The 22,314-nt window shown below is 49.7% G+C and overlaps 1 protein-coding gene across 2 annotated transcripts in view; it reads left to right on the top strand.

The window, feature by feature from the left end:
• Nucleotides 1-22,314, top strand: part of RFTN1 (raftlin, lipid raft linker 1) — a 219,685-nt gene that overhangs the window by 5,450 nt on the left and 191,921 nt on the right. For both annotated transcript variants that reach the window (XM_081573281.1, XM_081573282.1), the window contains exon 2: nt 16,331-16,483. In XM_081573281.1, the coding sequence (XP_081429407.1) occupies nt 16,339-16,483 (145 nt within the window). In that variant the 5' untranslated portion in view covers nt 16,331-16,338. The remainder of the gene's footprint in view (nt 1-16,330; nt 16,484-22,314) is intronic.

Genomic DNA, 22,314 nt, shown 5'->3' with positions numbered 1-22,314 from the left:
CGAGGTGATGGGGAGGGAGCCTTGTTGTCCCCCTTAGGGGCGTCCACTACTCAGGCTGGGTTCAGAGGAGCGGGCACCAGCCCACGGGTGTCGGTGGGAAACCCAGACCCGTCAGAGCTGGGCAGTCAGCATCAGCCATGCACGCACAGCTTGCCTGAGGTTCACCAAGTCTCATGCTGCTTTATGAAGTTGCACTGGATGTTTCCACCAGGAAGCAGATGTACGTCACTGACCGTGGTTCTCTGGCTTTTAAAACTAAACTGTCCCATTGTGTTGTTCCCTAGGCGGACCCCGTGGATGGGCAGCGTTTATTCTTTGCAAAGGATTATCGGCTTCCATTTGTGTATGTGTGTGTGTTTGTGCAAGTGTGTTTGTGTTTGTGTGTTAAGAGTCCCTACTTTGTATTTCACCCCCAAGGAAATTCTTCTGAGAAAGCCTTCAAGTTTTATGGAGTAACTCCCAAATTCCTCAGATTTGGAGCAATTTTTGTAATAGACCTTAGCGGTAAAGTTGAATGAGAAGAAATTAGGTTAATCGCAGACTCTGGTTAATAGGACGTGATCATATCGTGTCTTACAAAATTTTGAGAATGCAGAGTACAGGTAATCAGACTATCCATTTAAACACTTCTTTAATTTGGAGAGGTCTTTGGGGATTTTTTGCAGTGTCTTGGGACACTTTATAAGCACCCTTTCGGTGTGGTTTAATTATGGCAGGTTAACAGGGATCTTTATCATGGATAACGAGTAATATCCATGATAACAACTAATAGCAACCAATTATTAGATAACAACTAATAACGATTAACATTCAGACAGTTGTTTCTAGATGCCTAGGGCCTGACAATTGTTAATGTACTTAATCCTCACCTGCAGGTGGACTCTGCAGTCCTTCCCCCTTTTTATGATTGAGATCCCTGCGGGTAAGCAGCTTCCTTGAGGTCACTCGGCTGGGAAGCTGGGGCCCGGGGACCTGAATCCAGGTGGTCTGGCTCCAGAGCCTCCTGCAGCGCCTGTGCTGTGCTTTCAGAAAGGTGGACTTGGAAGTGATGGGCAGGTATTCCCAAGCCGCCTTTCCCTCCTTTTCCAGACGGCAGGCATCCTCGCTGCTCCTGAAGACTGTCAACAGAGTCGTGTTTCTCCTGCAGCTGTTAGGGCAGAGCCCTGGGGTAGCCGTTCAGCCTCGGAGAGGTTGGTGCTCCCGTGGGAAGATGGGGCGGTCCCAGGAGCACTGGGGCTCAGGCCTGCACGGGTCCATCCTGCTGCTCACCCTGCTGCCCCCGGCTGGAGTTAGCGCAGCCGGAACAGACTCCCGCCTCCTTTGGCTCCGTCCGCCGTGGGTGCTGCAAGATGCTCAGAGCGCGAGCCCCGGAGGCATCTTGGATGCCATGTCTCCAGACCCTTGAGAAATCCCACTTGCTACCTTCCAGACATAGCCGGGATGTGACTGCTCCTCACCCCTCGTCACCACCTGCTCTCACCCTTCCCAGGGTTGGAGGGATCCTGTCTCCCCTGGGCTCAGAAACCTCCACGGGTTCCCACCTGCCTTGAGGCAGCCGGGGGGCATCTTGCTCACAACCACCAGCTCGTGCCTCCCTGAGTCCACTGTCGCCCAGGCCGCCCCCCCTCCTGGCAGGTCCCAGATGATCCAGCCTCTTTGCACGTGAGGCCGCCGTGATGGCCGTGTCTGCCCGCTTCTCCCAGGGCTTGACTTTCTGAATTCTGCTTATTGTCACCTTCAGTGGGAGGCCTGCCCTCATCACCTTGGTTTTTTTTTTTTTGAATCCCTGCCTTCCTTGTCTTTCAAGCTTGAACTTCATTCATTATTTTTATGCATCTAATGTCTGTTTCTCTGCTCCTGAAAGTAAGGTCCATGAGGCTGGCATGGTTCTTGTTTTGGTTTTCGTCCCTGTTTCACCTTGGTATTCGCGGCATTAGGAACAGTGTACTGGATTGTACTGTTAGTCGCTCAGTCGTGTGCGACTTTTTGCGACCCCACAGACTGTAGCCCACCAGGCTCCACTGTCCATGGGATTCTCCAGGCCAGAACACTGGAGTGGGTTGCCATGCTCTTCTCCAGGGGAGCTTCCTGACCCAAGGATCAAACCAGGTCTCCTGCACTGCAGGCAGATTCTTTACCTTCTGAGCCACAGGGATAGTGCCTTGCGATAAGTGCTCAGAGAAGAAGACCATGATGGTCATTTTATATATCAAGTTGACTACACAGTGGTCCCCAGTTTTTGGTCAAATAGAAGTCTAGGTGTTGCCCTGCAGTATTTTTTAAAGATGTGATTGACATTTGAATCAGTCAAAGCAGACCAGTCTCCATAGTATGAGTGGGCCTCATCCAGCCAGTTCAGGGACTTTAAAGACTGAGATCCCTGCGGATGGGGCTTCGGCCTCTGGGACTCAATGCGCTCCGTCCCCTCTTCTCTGGGTCTTTGGCTTCCTGGTCTGCTCTGTAGATTTCAGACTTGCCAGCCTCCAAGTCCAAAGACAAGTCCTCTAAAACAACTCTGCCCCAACTTCTGTCTGTAGATGTCTATATATGGACACACACGTACACACACACAAGAAACCTTATGCATCTAATGTCTGTTTCTCTGCTCCTGAAAGTAAGGTCCATGAGGAGGAAGAGCTGGCTTTGGGGGCAGGACGTTGAGTTCTGTTTGGGGCATATCCTTCTGGAAGTGCTAGGAAAGAAAGTTCTAGGGGCAGATGTTGGAATAAGTGGGTGGGCCTGTGAGCTGGAGTTGAAAAGCAGCCAGGTGGAGAGGGGGTAGTGATGGAACTTTCTTGAGCGACATGTCCAGTCCTATATTGGAGGGGCCCAGACTCTGTGCTGAGGCCCTGCAAGGCACTGTGGCAAGCTTGTTGGATGTCACTTTCACTGCCAGCCAGAGGTGGTTCACAGTAGCAGCATCAAAGGGCACTACTTCCTTTTGATGATGTCGTATCTTTGCAAAGCTGGATTTGGTGTGGTTGCTAAGATCATTGTGGAACAGGAGATGGCGGGGGTGGGACTGTCTAATGTGATTCTGAGGTCTGAGAAGTTGCCCAGTGCACACGTCCCAGTAGTAAGTAATAATGGTAATTGAAAGATGCAGAGAAAGATTTTTTTCTTTCAGTTTATGTATTCTATTCTTTCCAAAGACTGCTAAGTTGTTTGGACATAATTATCAATTTGTTTGGACCTGTTCAGTTCAGTTCAGTTCAGTGGCTCAGTCGTGTCCGACTCTTTGCAACCCCATGAACCTCAGCACACCAGGCCTCCCTGTCCATCACTAACTCCCAGAGTCTACCCAAATCCATGTGCATCAAGTCAGTGATGCCATCCAGCCATCTCATCCTCTGTCGTCCCCTTCTCCTCCTGCCCCCAATCCTTCCCAGCATTAGGGTCTTTTCCAATGAGTCAGCTCTTCGCGTGAGGTGGCCAAAGTTTTGGAGTTTCACCTTCAACATCAGTCCTTCCAATGAACACCCAGGGCTGATCTCCTTTAGGATGGACTGGTTGGATCTCCTTGCAGTCCAAGGGACTCTCAAGAGTCTTCTCCAACACCACAGTTCAAAAGCATCAATTCTTCGGCACTCAGCTTTCTTCACTGTCCAACTCTCACATCCATACATGACCACTGGAAAAACCATAGCCTTGACTAGACAGACCTTTGTTGGCAAGGTAATGTCTCTGCTTTTTAATATGCTGTCTAGGTTGGTCATAACTTTTCTTCCAAGGAGTAAGCATCTTTTAATTTCATGGCTGCAATCATCATCTGCAGTGATTTTGGAGCCCAAAAAAATAAAGTCAGCCACTGTTTCCACTGTTTCCCCATCTATCTACCATGAAGTGATGAGACCAGATGCCATGATCTTAGTTTTCTGAATGTTGAGCTTTAAGCCAACTTTTTTACTCTCCTCTCTCACTTTCATCAAGAGGCTCTTTAGTTCTTCTTCACTTTCTGCCATAAGGGTGGTGTCATCTGCATATCTGAGGTTATTGATATTTCTCCCGGCAATCTTGATTCCAGCTTGTGCTCCCTCCAGCCCAGCGTTTCTCACGATGTACTCTGCATATAAGTTAAATAAGCAGGGTGACAATATACAGCCTTGACGTACTCCTTTTCCTATTTGGAACCAGTCTGTTGTTCCATGTCCAGTTCTAACTGTTGCTTCCTGACCTGCATACAGATTTCTCAAGAGACAGGTCAGGTGGTCTGTTATTCCCATCTCTTTCAGAATTTTCCACAGTTTATTGTGATCCACACAGTCAAAGGTGGCATAGTCAATAAAGCAGAGGTAGATGTTTTTCTGGAACTCTCTTGCTTTTTCAATGATCCAGCGGATGTTGGCAGTTTGATCTCTGGTTCCTCTGCCTTTTCTAAACCAGCTTGAACATCTGTAAGTTCACAGTTCAGTTATTGCTGAAGCCTGGCTTGGAGAATCTTAAGCATTACTTTACTAGCATGTGAGATGAGTGCAATTGTGCGGTAGTTTGAGCATTCCTTAGCATTGCCTTTCTTTGGGTTTGGGATGAAAACTGACCTTTTCCAGTCCTGTGGCCACTGCTGAGTTTTCCAGATTTGCTGGCATATTGAGTGCAGCACTTTCACAGCGTCATCTTTCAGGGTTTGAAATTGCTCAACTGGAATTCTATCACCTCCACTAGCTTTGTTTGTAGTGATGCTTCCTAAGGCCCGCTTGACTTCACATTCCAGGATGTCTGGCTCTAGGTGAGTGATCACACTATCATGATTATCTGGGTCGTGAAGATCATTTTTGTACAGTTCTTCTGTGTATTCTTGCCACCTCTTCTTAATATCTTATGCTTCTGTTAGGTCCATACCATTTCTGTCCTTTATTGAGCCCATCTTTGCATGAAATGTTCCCTTGGTATCTCTAATTTTCTTGAAGAGATCTCTAGTCTTTCCCATTCTGTTGTTTTCCTCTACTTCTTTGCATTGATCACTGAGGAAGGCTTTCTTATCTCTCCTTGCTATTCTTTGGAACTCTGCATTCATATGGGAATATCTTTCCTTTTCTCCTTTGCTTTTCGCTTCCTGTCATGTCACAGCTATTTGTAAGGTCTCCTCAGACAGCCGTTTTACTTTTTTGCATTTCTTTTCCATGGGGATGGTCTTGATTCCTGTCTCCTGTACAATGTCATGAACCTCCGTCCATAGTTCATCAGGCACTCTGTCTATCAGATCTAGTCCCTTAAATCTGTTTCTCACTTCCACTGTATACTCATAAGGGATTTGATCTAGGTCATACCTGAATGGTCTAGTGGTTTTCTCTACTTTCTTCAATTTCAGTCTGAATTTGGCAATAAGGAGTTCATGATCTGAGCCACAGTCAGCTCCCGGTCTTGTTTTTGCTGACTGTATAGAGCTTCTCCATCTTTGGCTGCAAAGAATATAATCAATCTGATTTCGGTGTTGACCATCTGGTGATGTCCATGTGTAGAGTCTTCTCTTGTGTTGTTGGAAGAGGGTGTTTGCTATAACCAGTGCGTTCTCGTGGCAAAACTCTATTAGCCTTTGCCCTGCTTCATTCTGTCCTCCAAGGCCAAATTTGCCTGTTACTCCAGGTGTTTCTTAACTTCCTACTTTTGCACTCCAGTCCCCTATAATGAAAAGGACATCTTTTTTGGGTGTTATTTCTAGAAGGTCTTGTAGGTCTTCATAGAACTGTTCAACTTCAGCTTCTTCAGCGCTACTGGTTGGGGCATAGACTTGGATTACCATGATATTGAATGGTTTGCCTTGGAAACGAACAGAGATCATTCTGTCGTTTTTGAGATTGCATTCAAGTACTGCATTTCAGACTCTTTTGTTGACTATGGGCTTTGTTGACTATGTTTGGAGCTGACTACTTAATTAATGAAACCTCACAGCCTGGAGATGCTGTGAAAAAACATACATGGACACTGGGGTCATATATGCCATGACCTGAAAAGCATCAGAGCCTTTGCCCTGTATTGTTCTGGGTATTATATGTAGCATGCTCGAGCGTAAGAAGCAGGGACAGAAAGATAGGGGACAAAGGGACCGGCATGAAGGCTACACCCCAATAGTATTTCTGCAAAAATAAGAGCTGAGAGCAAATAAAATGCAAACATTTGTTAAATCGCGATAGTGAGTGCAGAGATGTCTCATTTTTTCATCCTGATCCATGTGTTTGCAGGGGTGAATAGTGAAAGGAGTTTGAAAAGAGACAGAAGGAGGCTCGGGTAGAAATTTGGGGTGCATTTGTGTGCGAGGAAAGCAGAGAGCCTGGAAAGGTAGGACATGAGATCCCGAGAGATTCAGGAGAAATGGGGGTGAAACCAAGAAGGTCCGCAAGACCACCCTCCTCTAGACTGCAGTTCTCGGCCCCTGGCTGCTCGCTTCAGACTCAGGGCCCCGGAGGCCCAGGCGTTGGGAGGTTGGAGAGGTCAGGAGTGGGAAGAGATGGGGTTTACTCTGAGGGTGTTGCTTCTTGACGCTGGATGTCAATTCCTGTCACTTCGGGAGTCTTAAAAAGGGATGCTTTGCCCATCCAAAAGGCCTGGGTGTCTGGACAGCAAACAGCCATCAGTGAGCCAGTGAGCAGCCGAGACTGAGAGCCACCTCCGTGGTCCAGGCTCTCTCGAGCATTCCTGTGATCGAGACGTTGCTGAATCACTTGGACGTGTGGATTCGGATGGGCAGGCCTGGGTGGGCCGTTCCCATGGGTGGCGGCGCTGCTGGTCTGAGGGCCGCACTTTGAGTGGTGGGCTCTTGGGAGGGGGCCTGTTTTCAGTTACGAGTGGTCATGATGGAGGCTCGTTGGAGAGCAGAAAGGTAGTCTGGATCCCTCTCGGCCGGGTGATTTCTTTTGATAAATACCCCTCTTATCTTTCTTTCTTTTTGTTTTTAATCTTTTTTTTCCCCTTATCTTTTGCAGTGTAACATTTTACCCCCAAACTTGGCAACTGAAAACAGCAGTGAACGTTTATCTTCTCTTAGGGCTCCTGTGAGTCAGGAAGCCAGAAGCAGCTGAGCTGGCTGGTTTTGACCAAGGGCCTCTCCTGAGGCTGTGGTCAGGATGCCGGCTCCCCTGAAGGCTGCTGAGTGATGCTGTCCCTTGGGGGTGGGGTTTGTCGTGGCTGTTGGGTGGTGACCTCAGTCCCCGCCCGGGGGCTTCTCCATGTGGTTAATAGAGTGTCTTCCCAATACGGCGGGGCTTCCCTGGTGGCTCAGTGGTAAAGAACTCGCCTGCCAATGCAGGAGACGTGGGTTTGATCCCTGGGTCGGGAAGATCTCCTGGAGGAGGAGATGGCACCCCACTCCAGTACTCTTTCCTGGGAGATCCCATGGACAGAGGAGCCTGGCGGGCTACAGTCCATGGGGTCACAGAGTCGGACACGACTCTGCGGCCGAGCACCAGCGCAGGGAGTGGCAGTGGACTTCCCCCAGGCACGCCCGCCCTTCTGCCGCCTCCCGCTGGCCGCTCTGGCCAGCCCCGTTGAGCCCCGTTGAGTGTGGGATGGGCCCCTGGGGAACAGGATTACTGAGGCCCGTCTGGGAGCCTGGCTGTGATACACCTCGTTGTCTTCAACCAGGAAAGTAAGGCCCATGCAGCACAGAAAACTTGCAAAATATGAAAACGTATAAAGCGAATGTCTCCCATCACTTCGTGACCCAGAGGAAAGTTCCGCGCACGTTGTGGTCCCTGTCCTGTCAGTTAAGGAAAAAAAACACATGGATTTTCATATGCAGATGCACTCATAGACACTTAAAAATAGCACCATAAAATAGTCCCTTCCATACAGATTGTTCTTTTCCTTGGCATCAAATCAGGCACACTTTCAGTGGGTCCGTTTTAGTTATGCTTGGGTTTCTCTCGTAGACAGTTTGTAGGATATCAAGATTTGACACCATCCAAATAGCTGGTTGGGTTTTCAAATTTTCATACATTTCTGAGTGAAGAGAAATGTTCTCATCATGTAAACACTTCTTAATTTGGACCATCAGTTCTTGCTTTGGGTGCCTGAATGATGTAATAAACACGCTCAAGTCTTCAAATATAGGATTTGAGTGAAGAAATAAAGAATGAGGTTGCCAGCTGATCCGGCATCATTGCATGTAATTGCACCATCTCTGGTTGCTTGTCATGAGCTGTTGGCAGTTGTTAAAATTAGCTTTACAGTCTGCCTCAGATTAGCAGCAAATGTGGTAAATGAGAGCTCACTCTTAATGAAACTAATTTGTATTTGAAAATATAACTACATTTATTGCTCCCATTATTTAAATACATGAATGCTAGTTGGTAGTAAAAATGAACTTTAAACTGACTTTTTTTTTAAAATCCCAGCTGAAAAATAATCTTTTCAGAAGGTGATCCTTTTTGAAGTGGTTTTCCAGTGTTGTATGGGCATCTGGGCTTCCCTGATAGCTCAGTTGGTAAAGAATCCACCTGCAATGCGGGAGACCTCGATTCAATTCCTGGGTTGGGAAGCTCCCCTGGAGAAGGGAAAGGCTACCCACTCCGGTACTCTGGCCTGGAGAATTCCATGGACTGTATAGTCCATGTGGTCTCCAAGAGTTGGACAAGACTGAGTGACTTTCATGGGAATCTGGGAAAATATTTAAAAAACAAATTAGAAACACTTTAAAAATAAAAATTTCAAACATTTGAGATGGCGCAGTGGGGCTTCTGTGGCTCTCCGTCCAGTGCGGGCAGTGCAAGGTCAATCCCTTGTCGGAAAGCTGGGATCCTACGTGCCTGGTGACCAAGAAGTCAGGGCATAAAAATGGAGTCAGTGTTGTAGCAAATTCGATGAGGGCTTTGGAAATGGTTCACATTAAAAAAAAATCTAAACAAATAAATAAATAAGTAAAATGGCACAGGATATTGTGTCCTGTTGCTGATCCGTTTTTTCTGGAACCAGCCCTCAGGGGATGTGCCATCTGTTTGATTTCACAGTGGTTTTCTCTGAAAGCCCTGCACCCCACCCGGACTTCTAGAACAGCCAGCCTCCCTGTACCACGCGTATCTCTTCATTGTCTGTCTCCTTCTTTACCTGTGGCCTCCTTGAGGGTGTGACTTGGTCTTTCCATTTTTTTTTTTTTTTAATTTATTTATTTTAGTTGGGGTAATTACTTTACAATATTGTAGTGGTTTTTGCCATACATTGACATGAATCAGCCATGGGTTTACATGTGTTCCCCATCCTGAACCCCCCTCTCACCTCCCTCCCCATCCCATCCCTCCGGGTCATCCCATTGCCCCAGCCCTGAGCCCTTGTCTCATGCATCGAACATGGAATGGTGTTCTGTTTCACATATGATAATATACATGTTTCAATGCTATTCTCTCAGAACGTCCCACCCTCACCTTCTCCCTCAGAGTCCATAAGACTGTTCTATGCATCTGTGTCTCTTATTCTGTCTCGCATATAGGGTTATCGTTACCATCTTTCAAATTCCATATATATGCATTAGTATACTGTATTGGTGTTTTTCTTTATGGCTTACTTCACTCTGTATAATGGGCTCCAGATTCATCCATCTCAATAGAACTGATTCAAATGTATTCTTTTTAATGGCTGAGTAATATTCCATTGTGTATATGTACCACAGCTTCCTTATCCATTCGTCTGCTGGTGGACATCTAGGTTGCTTCCATGTCCTGGCTATTGTAAACAGTGCTGCGATGAACACTGGGGTACACGCGTCTCTTTCAATTCTGGTTTCCTCGGTGTGTATGCCCAGCAGTGGGATTGCTGGGTCATATGGCAGTTTATTCCCAGTTTTTTAAGGAATCTCCACACTGTTCTCCATAGTGGCTGTACTAGTTTGCATTCCCACCAACAGTGTAAGAGGGTTCCCTTTTCTCCACACCCTCTCCAACATTTATTGCTTGTAGACTTTTGGATAGCAGCCATTCTAACTGGTGTGAAATGATACCTCATTGTGGTTTTGATTTGCATTTCTCTAATAATGAGTGATGTTGAGCATCTTTTCATGTGTTTGTTAGCCGTCTGTATGTCTTCTTTGGAGAAATGTCTGTTTAGTTCTTTGGCCCATTTTTTGATTGGGTCGTTTATTTTTCTGGAATTCAGCTGCAAGAGTTGCTTGTATATTTTTGAGATTAATTGTTTGTCTGTTGCTTCGTTTGCTATTATTTTCTCCCATTCTGAAGGCTATCTTTTCACCTTGCTTATAGTTTCCTTTGTTGTGCAAAAGCTTTTAATTTTAGTTAGGTCCCATTTGTTTTTTGTTTTTTTTTTATGTTTTTTATGTTTCCTAATTCAGGGCAGGACTCAAAGCAGCTTATAATAAGTTTGCATTGAATGAAAGAATGGGTGAACTTGGAACATAAATTCTCTCCCTCATGGAGCTGACAATTCCTGAATGAAGCTGGTCCCCATATACACCAAAGACACACTTCCTTCTGGGCTTGATTCAGAAAGAATTGCTTTTCCAGAATGTCACAAGTCGGAGGGTCTTTGCTTCTGGGTCATTTGCAGTGTCTAACGTCCTGTCCTTGTAGTTGGGTCTCAGAAGCCCCGGTGATTATCTTATTTTCCTCCCCAGTCAGCATCCAGTGCCTAATGATGTTTAGCCAGTTTCTAGTAGAGAACTGAAAGGATATTTTATTTCTTTCCTCGCTCTCTCACCATAGGAGTGGGAAAAGGCTTTCTCTCTTTCTTCTGCCTTTGAAGACCTCTTGGGTGGGTTTTCTTGGTGCCATTAGAGTGGTATCATCTGCATACGTGAGGCTGTTGATATATCTTCCAGTAGTCTTGATTCCAGCTTGTGATTCATCCAGCCTGGCATTTCACATGATGTGCTCTGCATAGAAGTTAAGTAAGCAGGGTAACAATATATAGCTTCGATATACTCCTTTCCCAGCTGTGAACCAGTCCATTGTTCCATGTCTAGTTGTAACTTTTGCTCCTTGACCCACATACAGGTAAGGTGGTTTGGTACTTCCATCTCTTTAGTAATTTTCCACAATTGATGTGATCTACACAGTCAAAGGCTTTAGCATAGTCAGTGAAGCAGAAGCAGATGTTTTTCTGGAGCTCTTTTGTGTTATCCATGATCCAGTGAATGTTGTCAATTTGCTCTTTGGTTCCTCTGTCTCTTTGAAACCCAGCTTGTGTGTCTGGAGGTTCTCAGTTCATGTGCCGTTGAAGACTAGCTTGAAGGATTTTGAGTATTACTTTGCTAGTGTGTGAGGGCTTCCCTGGTGGCTCAGATGGTAAAGAATCCGTCTGCAATGCAAGAGACCTGGGTTTGATCCCTGGGTTGGGAAGATCCCTTGGAGGATGGTGTGGCAACCCACTCCAGTATTCTTGCCTGGAGAATCCCATGGACAGAGGAGCCTGGCGGGCTGCACTCCACAGGGTCACACAGAGTCAGAAACGACTGAGCGACTAAGCAGTAGCATGTGAAGTGAGCACAGTTTTTACAGTAGTTTGAGCATTCTTTGGCGTTGCCTTTCTTTGGGACTGGAATGAAAACTGACCTTTTCCAGTCCTGTGGCCGCTGCTGAGTTTTCCAAATTTGCTGGCATATTGAGTGCAGCATTTTAACAGCATCATCTTTTACGATTTGAAATAGCTCAGCTGGAATTCCATCACCTCTATTAACTTTGTTTGTAGCAATGCTTCCCAAGGTCTGCTTTGCTTCACATTCTAGGGTGTCTGGCTCTAGGTGAGTGACCACACCATCACACAAGAAGGCAAAGTGGTTTTCTGAGGAGGCTTTACAAATAGCTGGGGAAAGACGAGAAAGGAAAGGCAAAAGAGAAAGGGAAAGGTATACCCAATTGAATGCAGAGTTTCAGAGAATAGCAAGGAGAGATAAGAAGGCCTTCTTAAATGAAAAAGAAATAGAGGAAAGCAACAGAATGGGAAAGACTAGAGATCTCTTCAAGGAAAGTGGAGGTATCAAAGGAACATTTCATGCAAGGATGGGCGTGATCAAGGACAGAAACTGTAAGGACCTAAGAGAAGCAGAAGAGATTAAGAAGAGGTGGCAAGAATACACTGAAGAACTATACAAAACAAGTCTTTATGACCTGGATAACCACGATGGTGTGGTCCCTCAAGTAGCTATTACCCTAGAGAAATGAAAGCTTCTGTCCGCAGAAGAACTTCTTCATGAATGTCTGCAGCCACTTTGTTTAGCATTGACCCAGACTGGAGAGACTCCAGATGTCCTCCTCGCACGAGTGACTGAAGCAGGCTCGTGACTGCAGGCCAGGGCTCAGCCCCGGAGGCGGCTGGCCAGGATCGTTTGGCCCAGACTCAGGTATAGGTTACCTCTGCGTGACGAATCGTACCCAAACTGAGCGGCCTGAGAAAGCCACAGTGGCGTATTTGCCCAGGAACCTGCTGATCTGACAGGTCTTGGGGGAGACAGCTCATTTCTGCTCCGCGTGGTTTCAGCAGCTTGCCTGAGTTACAGGCTCACCTTCCAGGGTGGCTTCATGGCCCGCAAGCTGGTGCTGCCTGTCGGTTCCTCCCCACGTGGGCCTCTCTTCGGGGCTGCTTACGCTTCCTCCTGGCATGATGGCTGGGTTCCAAGAGCAAGTTTCCGAAGAGTCGGGCAAGGGTGCTCCCAGTTTCTTACAATTCAGGTCCAGAAGCTGGTACTGCATCATTTGACACTTCCTATGGCAAGAAGACTGCAAGGAGATCCAACCTAAAGGAAATCAGTCCATCCTAAAGGAAATCAGCCCTGAATATTCATTGGAAGGACTGATGTTGAAGCTGAAACTCCAATACTTTGGCCACCTGATGCGAAGAACTGACTCATTGGAAAAGACCCTGATGCTGAGAAAGATTGAAGGCAGGAGGAGAAGGGGACGACAGAGGATGAGATGGTTGGATGGCATCACCAGTTCAATGGACATGAACTTGGGCAAACTCCAGGAGATGATGAGGGACAGGGAATCCTGGCATGCTGCAGTCCATGGGGTCACAAAGAGTTGGATATGCCTTGGCGACTGAACAACAACAACAAATGGCAAGCCGACTGCAAGGAGACCCAACCAGTCCATCCTAAAGGAGATCAACCCTGAATATTTTTTGAAAGGACTCATGCTGAAGCTTCAGTACTTTGGCCACTGGATGCAAAGAACCAACTCATTGGAAAAGACTCTGATGCTGGGAAAGATTGAGGGCAGGAGGAGAAGGGGATGACAGAAGATGAGATGGTTGGATGGCATCACTGACTCAATGGACATGAATCTGAGCAAACTCCGGGAGGTAGTGAAGGACAGGGAAGCCTGGCGTGCTGTGCAGTCTGTGGGATCACAAAAAGTTGGACACGACTGAGTGACGGCAACCGCGGCAAGCAGTCGTCAGCCCAGATTCAGGGGAGGTGAGAGAAGCTCCATCTCTCGATGCAGGAATGTCAGAAGGGCCAGATGTGAAAACAGTCACCCCGTTTACCATCTGTCCTGCTGGAGACCATGAGCCCCGAGGGAGACACGCTCTGGCTGAGACCCTCGCATGCAGCCCCGCGGACCCTGTCTGCCCGAATCTGGCGAGGCTCTGCCCTTCTCTCCCCTCTTCCTCCAGCCTCACTGCCCCGCGAGGCCCAGAGCCAGCCTTGGCCCAGCTCCCCGTGAGATTCCAGTGCGAGGGAACCTCGCATCGGAAGTAGCGAAATCTACCAAACGTGGATGATCACGTAAGGCACTGCCACGTCTTCATTCTCCTTCTTTTTGTAAGCTAGGTTTCATGACTTGCTTGAGCACAGTAGGGACTGTAATAGCCATTTGTGGGGTGGTGGCCAAGTCTTTCCTATTTTGACAGGGGTCGGGTGAGCAGCAGGACGCAGGAGGGAGCTGGGAGGAAAGCAGCAATGCCAGGAGCCTGCAAGGGAGGGCCCTGACACGACCGCGTAAGAGGAACGCATTCACACTGTACGCTTTTGATGGCAGTGGCTTGGCAGGGGCTCCCTTCCCAGAGAGAACTGTGCTTTAGCAGCAGTTGCTTAACCGGGACTGCCTGTACCCCCAAAGAAGTGAATGCCTCGAATCTGAGGCCTCGAGAATTCACTGAAGCTACAGTTCTGCTCCTGGCTGGCCCCGTGTCTGATCACATACAGTTCGTTTGCCCAGAGCCACATCGTATCCTGTGAGTCAAGCAGAGTGCCTTTCGGGGTGGGCTTGGGGGCTCAAGTTTGGATGGCGTGATCAAAGCCGAAAATTCACAGCTTGTGAAATGGGAGTTTTTCTAACAGTTTCTGGCACACATACGCCCCCGCCCCAGTGTCAGATTTGTCTATCAGATTACATCCTTGTATTCCTCTCCTCCTTTTTTACTGCTGTCAGGGACCTGTCCTGGAGAAAAGAAATTAAATCATACTGAAGTGTTAGGGTCTACCAGGAGCTTGCTTTCGTGTCCTTCCCAGGGAGAAGGCGACGGTGGTTTCAGAGGCGGTGCTGAGGCTGAGTGTTGTCAAAGGAAGGAATCTCTAGTGCTAGAATTTACCTAGCAGGATAGCAAGAATGGGAAGACTTTTGAAGAAAGGTTTCTTTCTCTCTTGCGCACATGTTAAGTCGCTTCAGTCGTGTCTGACTCTTCGCAACCCTCTGGACCTTAGCCCGCCAGGCTCCTCTGTCCATGGGATTCTCCAGGCAGGAAAACGGGGGTGGGCTGCTGTGTCCTTCTCCATGGATTCTTCCCGACCCAGGAATCGAACCCATGTCTCTTACGTCTTTTGCATTGGCAGGCAGGTTATTATCACTGGCACCACTTGGGAAGCCCCTTTTAGTTTTTTTTTTTTCTGACTTTCTTGGAGGCCCCCAAACATTCAGGTCTTTGTAGGGAGGAAGGTGAGTGAGTGACTGGTAAGCCTTCGGGTATTTCCAGTTCTGTTCTGGTGGTGATAGCGCTTATCTCCCCAGCTTACCTGTTGCCCAGCACTTAGGGGCCTCCCTGTCCACTTCTGCGTTGCCCCAGCGGACGCCCGTCGGCTTGCCTTCTAGCAGTTAAATATGCAGCCTCGGTGCATATCAGCTATTATATCAGCAGAACTGCAGAGTATTTTACAAGTAATCAGTTCATGCAGATGGCACATAAATCATGTCTGCTCTGGCCCTTTGGACACTAATGTTCCCTTATTAAGGCATAAGTAAGCCTTCCTGTTCTCATCCATCCTCCCAGACTTTTTTTAATTACCGACCAGTATCGCCCGGTGGTTGCTCCGCCAGCCCCATCGTCCCTCCCCGGCTAAGTTGCTTTTGTGAGGTTCGTCTTGTTTTTCCGGAGCTGGCCAAGTTGCCGTAGGAAGCTGGGTACCTTGTGAATGGCCTGAGCCGAGCGAGACCCTTATCTCTGAGAGGAAGTGGCCGCCGCGTTTCTGTTTGTGATCGTCGTGACTGGTTAATGTTTTTGTGAAACGTGTTCTGATGACAGCAGTGGTGCTCCAGGGAGGAGGGACAGATTAGCCAGGCTTGGTCACGTGGGGTAACTGAAGTCCCCGCTGAAGTCTGCGGAGTGGACGCAGTGCCGTTTCGTGAATGCCATTCTGCCTAAAGAAACAGAGAGTGGTCACTGTTTTTCAGCCCCTGGAAGACCGGAGGCCCAGTGCACCCTCGTACACCCTCTGCGTCAACATTTCTTCATTTTCCTTCCAAACTGGGGCCGCAGACCTTTACTCCGACGCACGTGGGTTTCTGCTTCCCATTTCTCCTGCCCTGCTGGTCGTGTTCAGCCAGTTTTCACTTTGGTCTGAAATGACTCCCAGAGTCTGGAAGAACCCCTGGGTTCTTGTGGTTTGGTCTCAGAATAAACGCCTTTTAGACAAGGCCTGTAAAAATACCGCCATCTGCTTTGAGAGACGTTTTCTGAATGTGAAATCTGTCTAGATAGTTACTGTTGAGGGTGGAAAGGACTTTGGAAATTGCAACAACTTATTATCCCCTTTTAGAGACCGCCGTGAAGTGACGCACCGTCTTTCTCTTTTTCAGATGAGCTGACACTGTCATGCAGGGTATTGCTTTTTAGATCTCCTTTTTTGAGATCATGTATACAGGTTATAGTGGGACTGAGGCACTCCGAGGCATTGTTTTCCTCAGATAGGGGAGAGAAATGATATAAAACAGGTATGTTCGGGGTGTCATTTCAGAACCACAGGCTGGCTGGTAAGAGTATCTTAGCAGCGAGAATAGCCAGCCTGAGCAGAGAGCCTCCGGGGTGCAGGTCATGGATTAAACCCTGCTCGAGATTTCAGCCAGCCTGGGGTCCTTTATGTCTGCTTCAGGGACGTGATGGTCTTGCATACGACGGTGTATAAGAACAGCATCTCAGAACAGAAATCATTCTCTTTCTCCCCTTCTGCCGGCAGCTGCTGAGATGGGGTGTGGGTTGAACAAGTTGGAGAAACGTGACGACCGACGGCCTGGAAATATCTATTCGACGTTGAAGAGGCCCCAGGTGGAGACCAAGATAGATGTGTCCTACGAGTACCGCTTCCTGGAGTTCACCACGCTGAGCGCCGGTAGGCTGGGTGCTCGGCCCCGTGCGGGGGGCCTGGGGGGCAGGCTGGGGGGGCAGGCTGGGGGGTGGCATCTGCGGTCCAGGCCGGAGGGCCTGGGGGGGTGGGGGGGGCAGAGTGGGGGCCTGGGGGGCTGGGGGTCAGGCTGGGGATGGCATCTGGGGGGCAGGCTGGGGGGGGCCTGGGGGCCTGGGGGGACAGGCTGGGGTGGGCATATGAGGGCCAGGGCCGGGGGAGGGTCGCCGACTGACCCGGGGGTTTGTCAAGAAGGGACTGCTCTCAGGAAGCCAGATGTCTAGGTGAAATCTCTCACTTTCTGCAAACTAGCAACCAGTTTAAATGGTAATGAATTAAAACCAGGTGTGGGCCAACTGGTACCCGTGGCAGGGTTGAACACTGCCCATGTGCCACCCGCTTGCAGAGCGTTTCACGGCAGGCTGGGTGAAGGAGGCGGCAGCCGTGTCTCCTTGTGGCCGTCTGTCCATCCTCCCGGCTCCTCCCTCCCCTTGTCCATCGTGCTTGGCCCTGTGTCCCAGAGGCCCCGCGTCCCAGAGGCCCTGGAGTGGCTGATGAGTGAGGCTCAGTATTTCCATCCAGAGCATTTGCCGAGCGCTGGCTGGATGCGGAGACGCGGGTGGTGCTGCGGGGAAATTGTGTGCCCCGTCCTGGTTCCTCTCGTCCCCACTGAGCAGCTCAACAGGCTGTGCCTGCAAGGCGGAAGCACGCAAACTAGGCTTTTGGAAGAGGGAACAGGACATCCTTCCTTGTGGGGGGGGCTCCTTGAAGTGGGGAACCCAAAGCGGGCACTGGCTGACACGGGCGTCTGAAGACTGACTTTCTTCTCCCTGTGCACCTGTTAAGCTTCTGATAAGAGAATTCATGGGTAGAGCCCTCCGAGGGCTGGGTTCGAGCCCTGGCTCCGCTGTGGACCTGCGTCTGTGCAGCGGGCGCTGGGCAGGGCAGCCCTGGGGGGCAGCAGGGGGCACGCGTCCGGCCCCAGGTGGGTGGCTGGCCTCTCTGCCCACTCCCCTTCCTCCCCGCTGCTGCCTGACCATGTCCACACAGGGCTAACATCTCTCCCTGAGCCCCGGGCGGGGTGAGCGGCCTGGGCACCCCTCACCGCCCCCCAGACGGACCCCTGGCTGTTCCCCAGCCCACTGCTTCCTGCCTGCACCTCTGATGAATACCGTCACTTCCACCCCCGTCGTCCTCAGTGGCCCGACCCGACACCTCACTCGCTGCGAACCACACCTTCCCCTCCTCACCCACAGTTTACAAGCCTCTTAAAGCGTCTTCCGAAAATGCTTGTGATGTTGCTGACGCAACGTGAATGAATATGAACCGGAAAGCATTCGGAGCATTTCATCAACCAGTATTTGCTCAGCTAGGACTTGAGTGCATTTGACGTGCTGAGCCAGGTAGAGGGGTTAAGGAAAAGCCAGCGTGTGTACAGGAGAAAAGACCAAAAGGAAGCATAGCAAGATGTTAAACATGGATGGTTAGGGTGCTGAGATGAGGCGGGAGTTCTTTTCCTCTTTTTCGTATTTTTGTGCGTTGTGGTTCTATTCCTTTCATCACCTAGAGGAGTGATGTTTTGCTTTTCTTGGCGATTACTTCCAGGAACATCACAGGTGCCTCTCCACCCCTGGGTGAGCACTGATTCTTGGCTCATCGCCTGATCTGCCTTCCTGACCTCCTGGCCTGTTTCTGGGCCGCCCTGTGCTCCAGGCACAGCATCTACACAGCTCTCTGCGGTTGAATCACCTTCTCTTGTCTGATGATAAAGTGGGCATGTGTACACTGAAAAAGTTAGGAAAACTCCGGAACGACCCTGGCTGGTCTCCCTGCTTCTCTCCTTTCCCCCAGCCCTCGGATCACATCCCTGTCATGGCTCCCGACCCTGGGGCACCAGCTTCCTTCCGCCTCATCCTCCCGCTGTTCGTCCTGCGTGTTCTGCCACTTTGGCCTTGCTGTTTCTCAACAGCCCCCCAGGCCTCCTCAGGGCCTTTGCACTGCCTGTTGCCTCTGCCGGGAAGTCCTCCCAGATGCACCCTGGGCTCAAACTCTCAACCCCCTTCTCTGTGAAGCCTGTCTGCCCCCCCGGCCCCCCACCCTTCTCCTCTCTCGGTGTCCTCCTGGGGGGCCTGCCGTCAGCGTGCTCGCACTTCACTCGCTGTAGCCTGTGTCCTTGTTTGTCCTCTGCCTTCCTTGTTAGCAAGTGGAATCCCTTCTAACGGGAGCAGGATTGTGTCTGTGTTTCTCCTCTGCTGTATCGTCAGTGTTTAGAACAGTGCCTGGCACATAGTGATCGTGTTGAATGAATCCTCAACGTGTATTTTTGTGTCCTGCTTTTACGCAGCTTAATGTTGTACAGTGAGGTGCCCCCTGTGGTCCCACGTGTTCCTAAAATATGGCTCAGTGGCCCTAAATACTTGAATCACTCACGGTACCGTAATTTATTTTGGGTCCCCCTTTTGGGATGTTTAAGTTATTTTGGGCTTTGGGCTATTATAAATAATGTTGTGATCAGGAGCATTGTATGTAAATCTCTGTGTGCGTTTCTGATTATTTCCTCAGGGATACTGAGATGAGAGATGTGGGTGTCGGGACCCTTAGTAAATTGGCACCTTGCCCCCTGGGTGGGGCCTGTGGGTGTGCAGCTCAAATCCCCCCATGCTGAGCGCTTCGGCTGGTTCCGCTGCTGCTCAGGCCATGTGGGCCCCCTCCCTCGTCTCTGGAGGGCCACGTGCCAGGGCCCTCAGCCTTGCCCGCCATCCCCACCAGGACCCCCCTCCAGCCTCCGTCTTCTGATGCCATCAGACCACCCTGTGCACAGGGCCTTCCCCGCCCCCCCCGTTGCCAGCATCCCACCCTGAAGTCCTTCCTTCTGGACAGCCGTCCCGTCAGAATCACACTTTCTGCACAGTTGTCGCTCGTCCCCACCGTCTTTATGATCCTTTTATTCCATCGTATGTTAAACCCATGTGTGTTTCCTTCAGGGCAGAGTCTAAGCCTTGCCCACCTTTCTGTCCGTCTTTCTGGTTCACACCTTCTGGCCGAGAACAGACAGTCGTTCTGGATAGTTGGGCTCCGGGAAGCCTGCAGGGTCGGGGTTACACGTGCTGATGCCTTTCCCAGAGGCCTGTCAAGTTCCTTTTCCAGAAAGTCTGGTGGGGTCGTCTGTTACTGCTCTGTAACAGAGCCTTCTATGTGCCAGGTCCTACGATGGGGCCTTAGACCCCTGACCTCATGTTTTAAACCCTTTTCAACTTTGCCGAAGTGTAACTTAAGCACACCACACTGCACATCTTTAAAGTGTCCAGACCCAGGAAACCGTCACCTCATCAGGACATGGGGCGTCTCCATGCCCCCGAGTGTCCTCATCATCCGTTAGTCCAGCCCTCCGTCCCCTGACGACATGCTTTCTGTCACTGATTTTGTTTTTCTAGAATTTTCTATAAACGAAATGGTGATACTGGGTCTTTTCACTCCACTTACTTATTTTGAGATCATTTATGTTGTCTGGTGTGCCAGTGGTTCATTCCTATTTTGTCGCTGAGTGATCTTCCAGCGTATGGATTTATCACAGTGCATATTTGTCTTCACCTGTTGATGGACATTTGGGTCATTTTCAATTTGGGGCTTGGAGAAGGCAATGGCAACCCACTCCAGCGTTCTTGCCTGGAGAATCCCAGGGGCGGCGGAGCCTGGTGGGCTGCCGTCTATGGGGTCGCACAGAGTCGGACACGACTGAGGCGACTTAGCAGCAGCAGCAGCAGTTTGGGGCTATTACGAATTAAGTTGCTGTGAACACTTGTCTTTGTGGGCTCCTTTGGTGGTTTTATCGCTGCTGTAACCTAGGGAGGTGTATGGGTACACTTTTTTTTTTTTTTTTTTGCAGAAGAGGAAATGGACGTTCAGAGAGGTTAAGTTCGTTTTCTAAAGATGTGGTGCTAGGAAGTGATTAGGGCAGAAACTGAATCTGGGTCTCTTGGGCATCCAAGGTCTTGTGCCGTATAAGCTGCAAGGTCCCAGATGAATAGGCATGAACAGCAGTTCTTGCCGTAAAGCTTGTGTTACCATGTAGAGGGGCTCAGATACTCCTCTTCTGTGTGGGGTTGCCAGAGGGGATTTTTGAGGAGCCCTTGATGTGCTTGTTTTTTCATAGAGAAGATGCTTGTCCGACTCACATATTCCAAGTTGGGGATAGGGTGCTGTCCACTTCGACCTGCTGCCTTAGAAAGGGGACCACACGCACTTTAAAAAAAAGTCAGGATCACAGTCAGCCCTGTTTTTTCTGCCCCTCGCTCAGAGCTTGGTGCTTTTGTGGATGATTTTGGAATTTGCAACCTTGCTTGTAGCGCTGACGGAGGCAAAAAGCAGCAGGAAACTCACCGTGAAGCACATAGGCTGCCAAAAATCTGAATTCTGGGTGATTTGATTGGACCTTCAATTTTCAATTAACCCTGGTCACAGAGGGGTGAACCTGCCCTTTGATGGATTTCCTCGCAGGTGGAGGCCCATAAAGCATCACGATTTCTGCAAAATGGTGGCTTGTTAGCCCTTTTATGTGTGCGGCTTGCCAGCTTCTCGGTGCCAGGCCACTCGAAAGCTACCTGTGAGAATCCGTGGTGTTTGTAACAGGAACAGTTGGCACAATCTGCGACCCATAGGACGCCCGTAATGCCTCAGGCGTGACCCTTGCCTGGCCGGCTGGCCCTGCACTGCCCAGGACAGGAGCCAGCAGCCACGCGGCAGTTTAGTATAATGATTAACACTGAATGAAAGTAAATGAATGAAATATATGAAAAAAAAACAATCAAAGTAAAAATCCATTGCTCTGCCACCCCAGCCACACGTCACGTGCTCAGCAGACGCGTGTGGCTCGTGGCTACCGTACTGGGCGTCGCAGGTGGGGGACTCACCCAGCAGAGCGGACGGTCCTGTGGGGCGGTGCTGTCCCGGTCGGTTTTCGGGGGAGGAAGCCTTGGTTCCAGGTCTGACTCTGCATCGCTAATCTGGTCAACGTGCCATATGTATTATGAAAGCTTGCTCCTGGCTTCACTAGGGGCCACAGGATGACAGTTCGTCGATGTCACACGTATTTGCCGAGTGTGGACCGGAGCCAGCTGTTGGGTCCGGAGCACGTGAGGGTGAAGCAGACAGGAGGTGCCCCCCTGCACTGCGTCTTAGTCGGCTGGGCTGCTGTAGCAAAGTGCTCCAGGTGATATTTATTTTCAATCACGGATCTGGAGGCTGAAAGTCCACGATCGGGGGGCCCGCAGGGCCGGGTTCTGGTGGCAACTCTCTTCCCGGCCCGTGGACGGCCACCTTCCTGCCGCGTCTTCACGCCTGAGTGAGACAGAGCGCCCCCTTCGCGTCTCTGCTTATGAAGACGTTGGTCGTACGGGAATAGATCCCACCCTCATGACCTCATTTCACCTTAGTTACTTGTGTGGCCTGCTCAGTTCTGACTCTTTGCAACCTCAAGGATTGTAGCGCACCAGGCTCCTCTGTCCATGGAGTTTTCCAGGCAAGAATACTGGAGTGGGTTGCCATTTGTTTTTCTCCAGGGGAACTCCCTCACCCAGGATTGAACCCATGTCTCCTATGGCCCCTGCATTGACAGGCAGAGTCTTCACTCCTGAGCCACCTGGGAAGCCCCAATACATGTCTCCTTAGTTACTTCCTTACCCCCAACACTGCCACCCTGGGAGCTGGAGCTTCAGCATTTGGATTTCAAAGGGACACCATTCAGTCCATACCACTGGTCTACATTGCTTCAGCATTTTACAGATGAAGAACCAAGTGACTGGAGTGCTGGTGACCGAGGG

The sequence above is a fragment of the Giraffa tippelskirchi genome, chromosome 2, assembly GCF_054371585.1.
Source record: "Giraffa tippelskirchi isolate mGirTip1 chromosome 2, T2T-mGirTip1v1.2.pri, whole genome shotgun sequence".
Taxonomy (NCBI): domain Eukaryota; kingdom Metazoa; phylum Chordata; class Mammalia; order Artiodactyla; family Giraffidae; genus Giraffa; species Giraffa tippelskirchi.
This window is presented reverse-complemented; position numbering and strand designations above follow the sequence as displayed.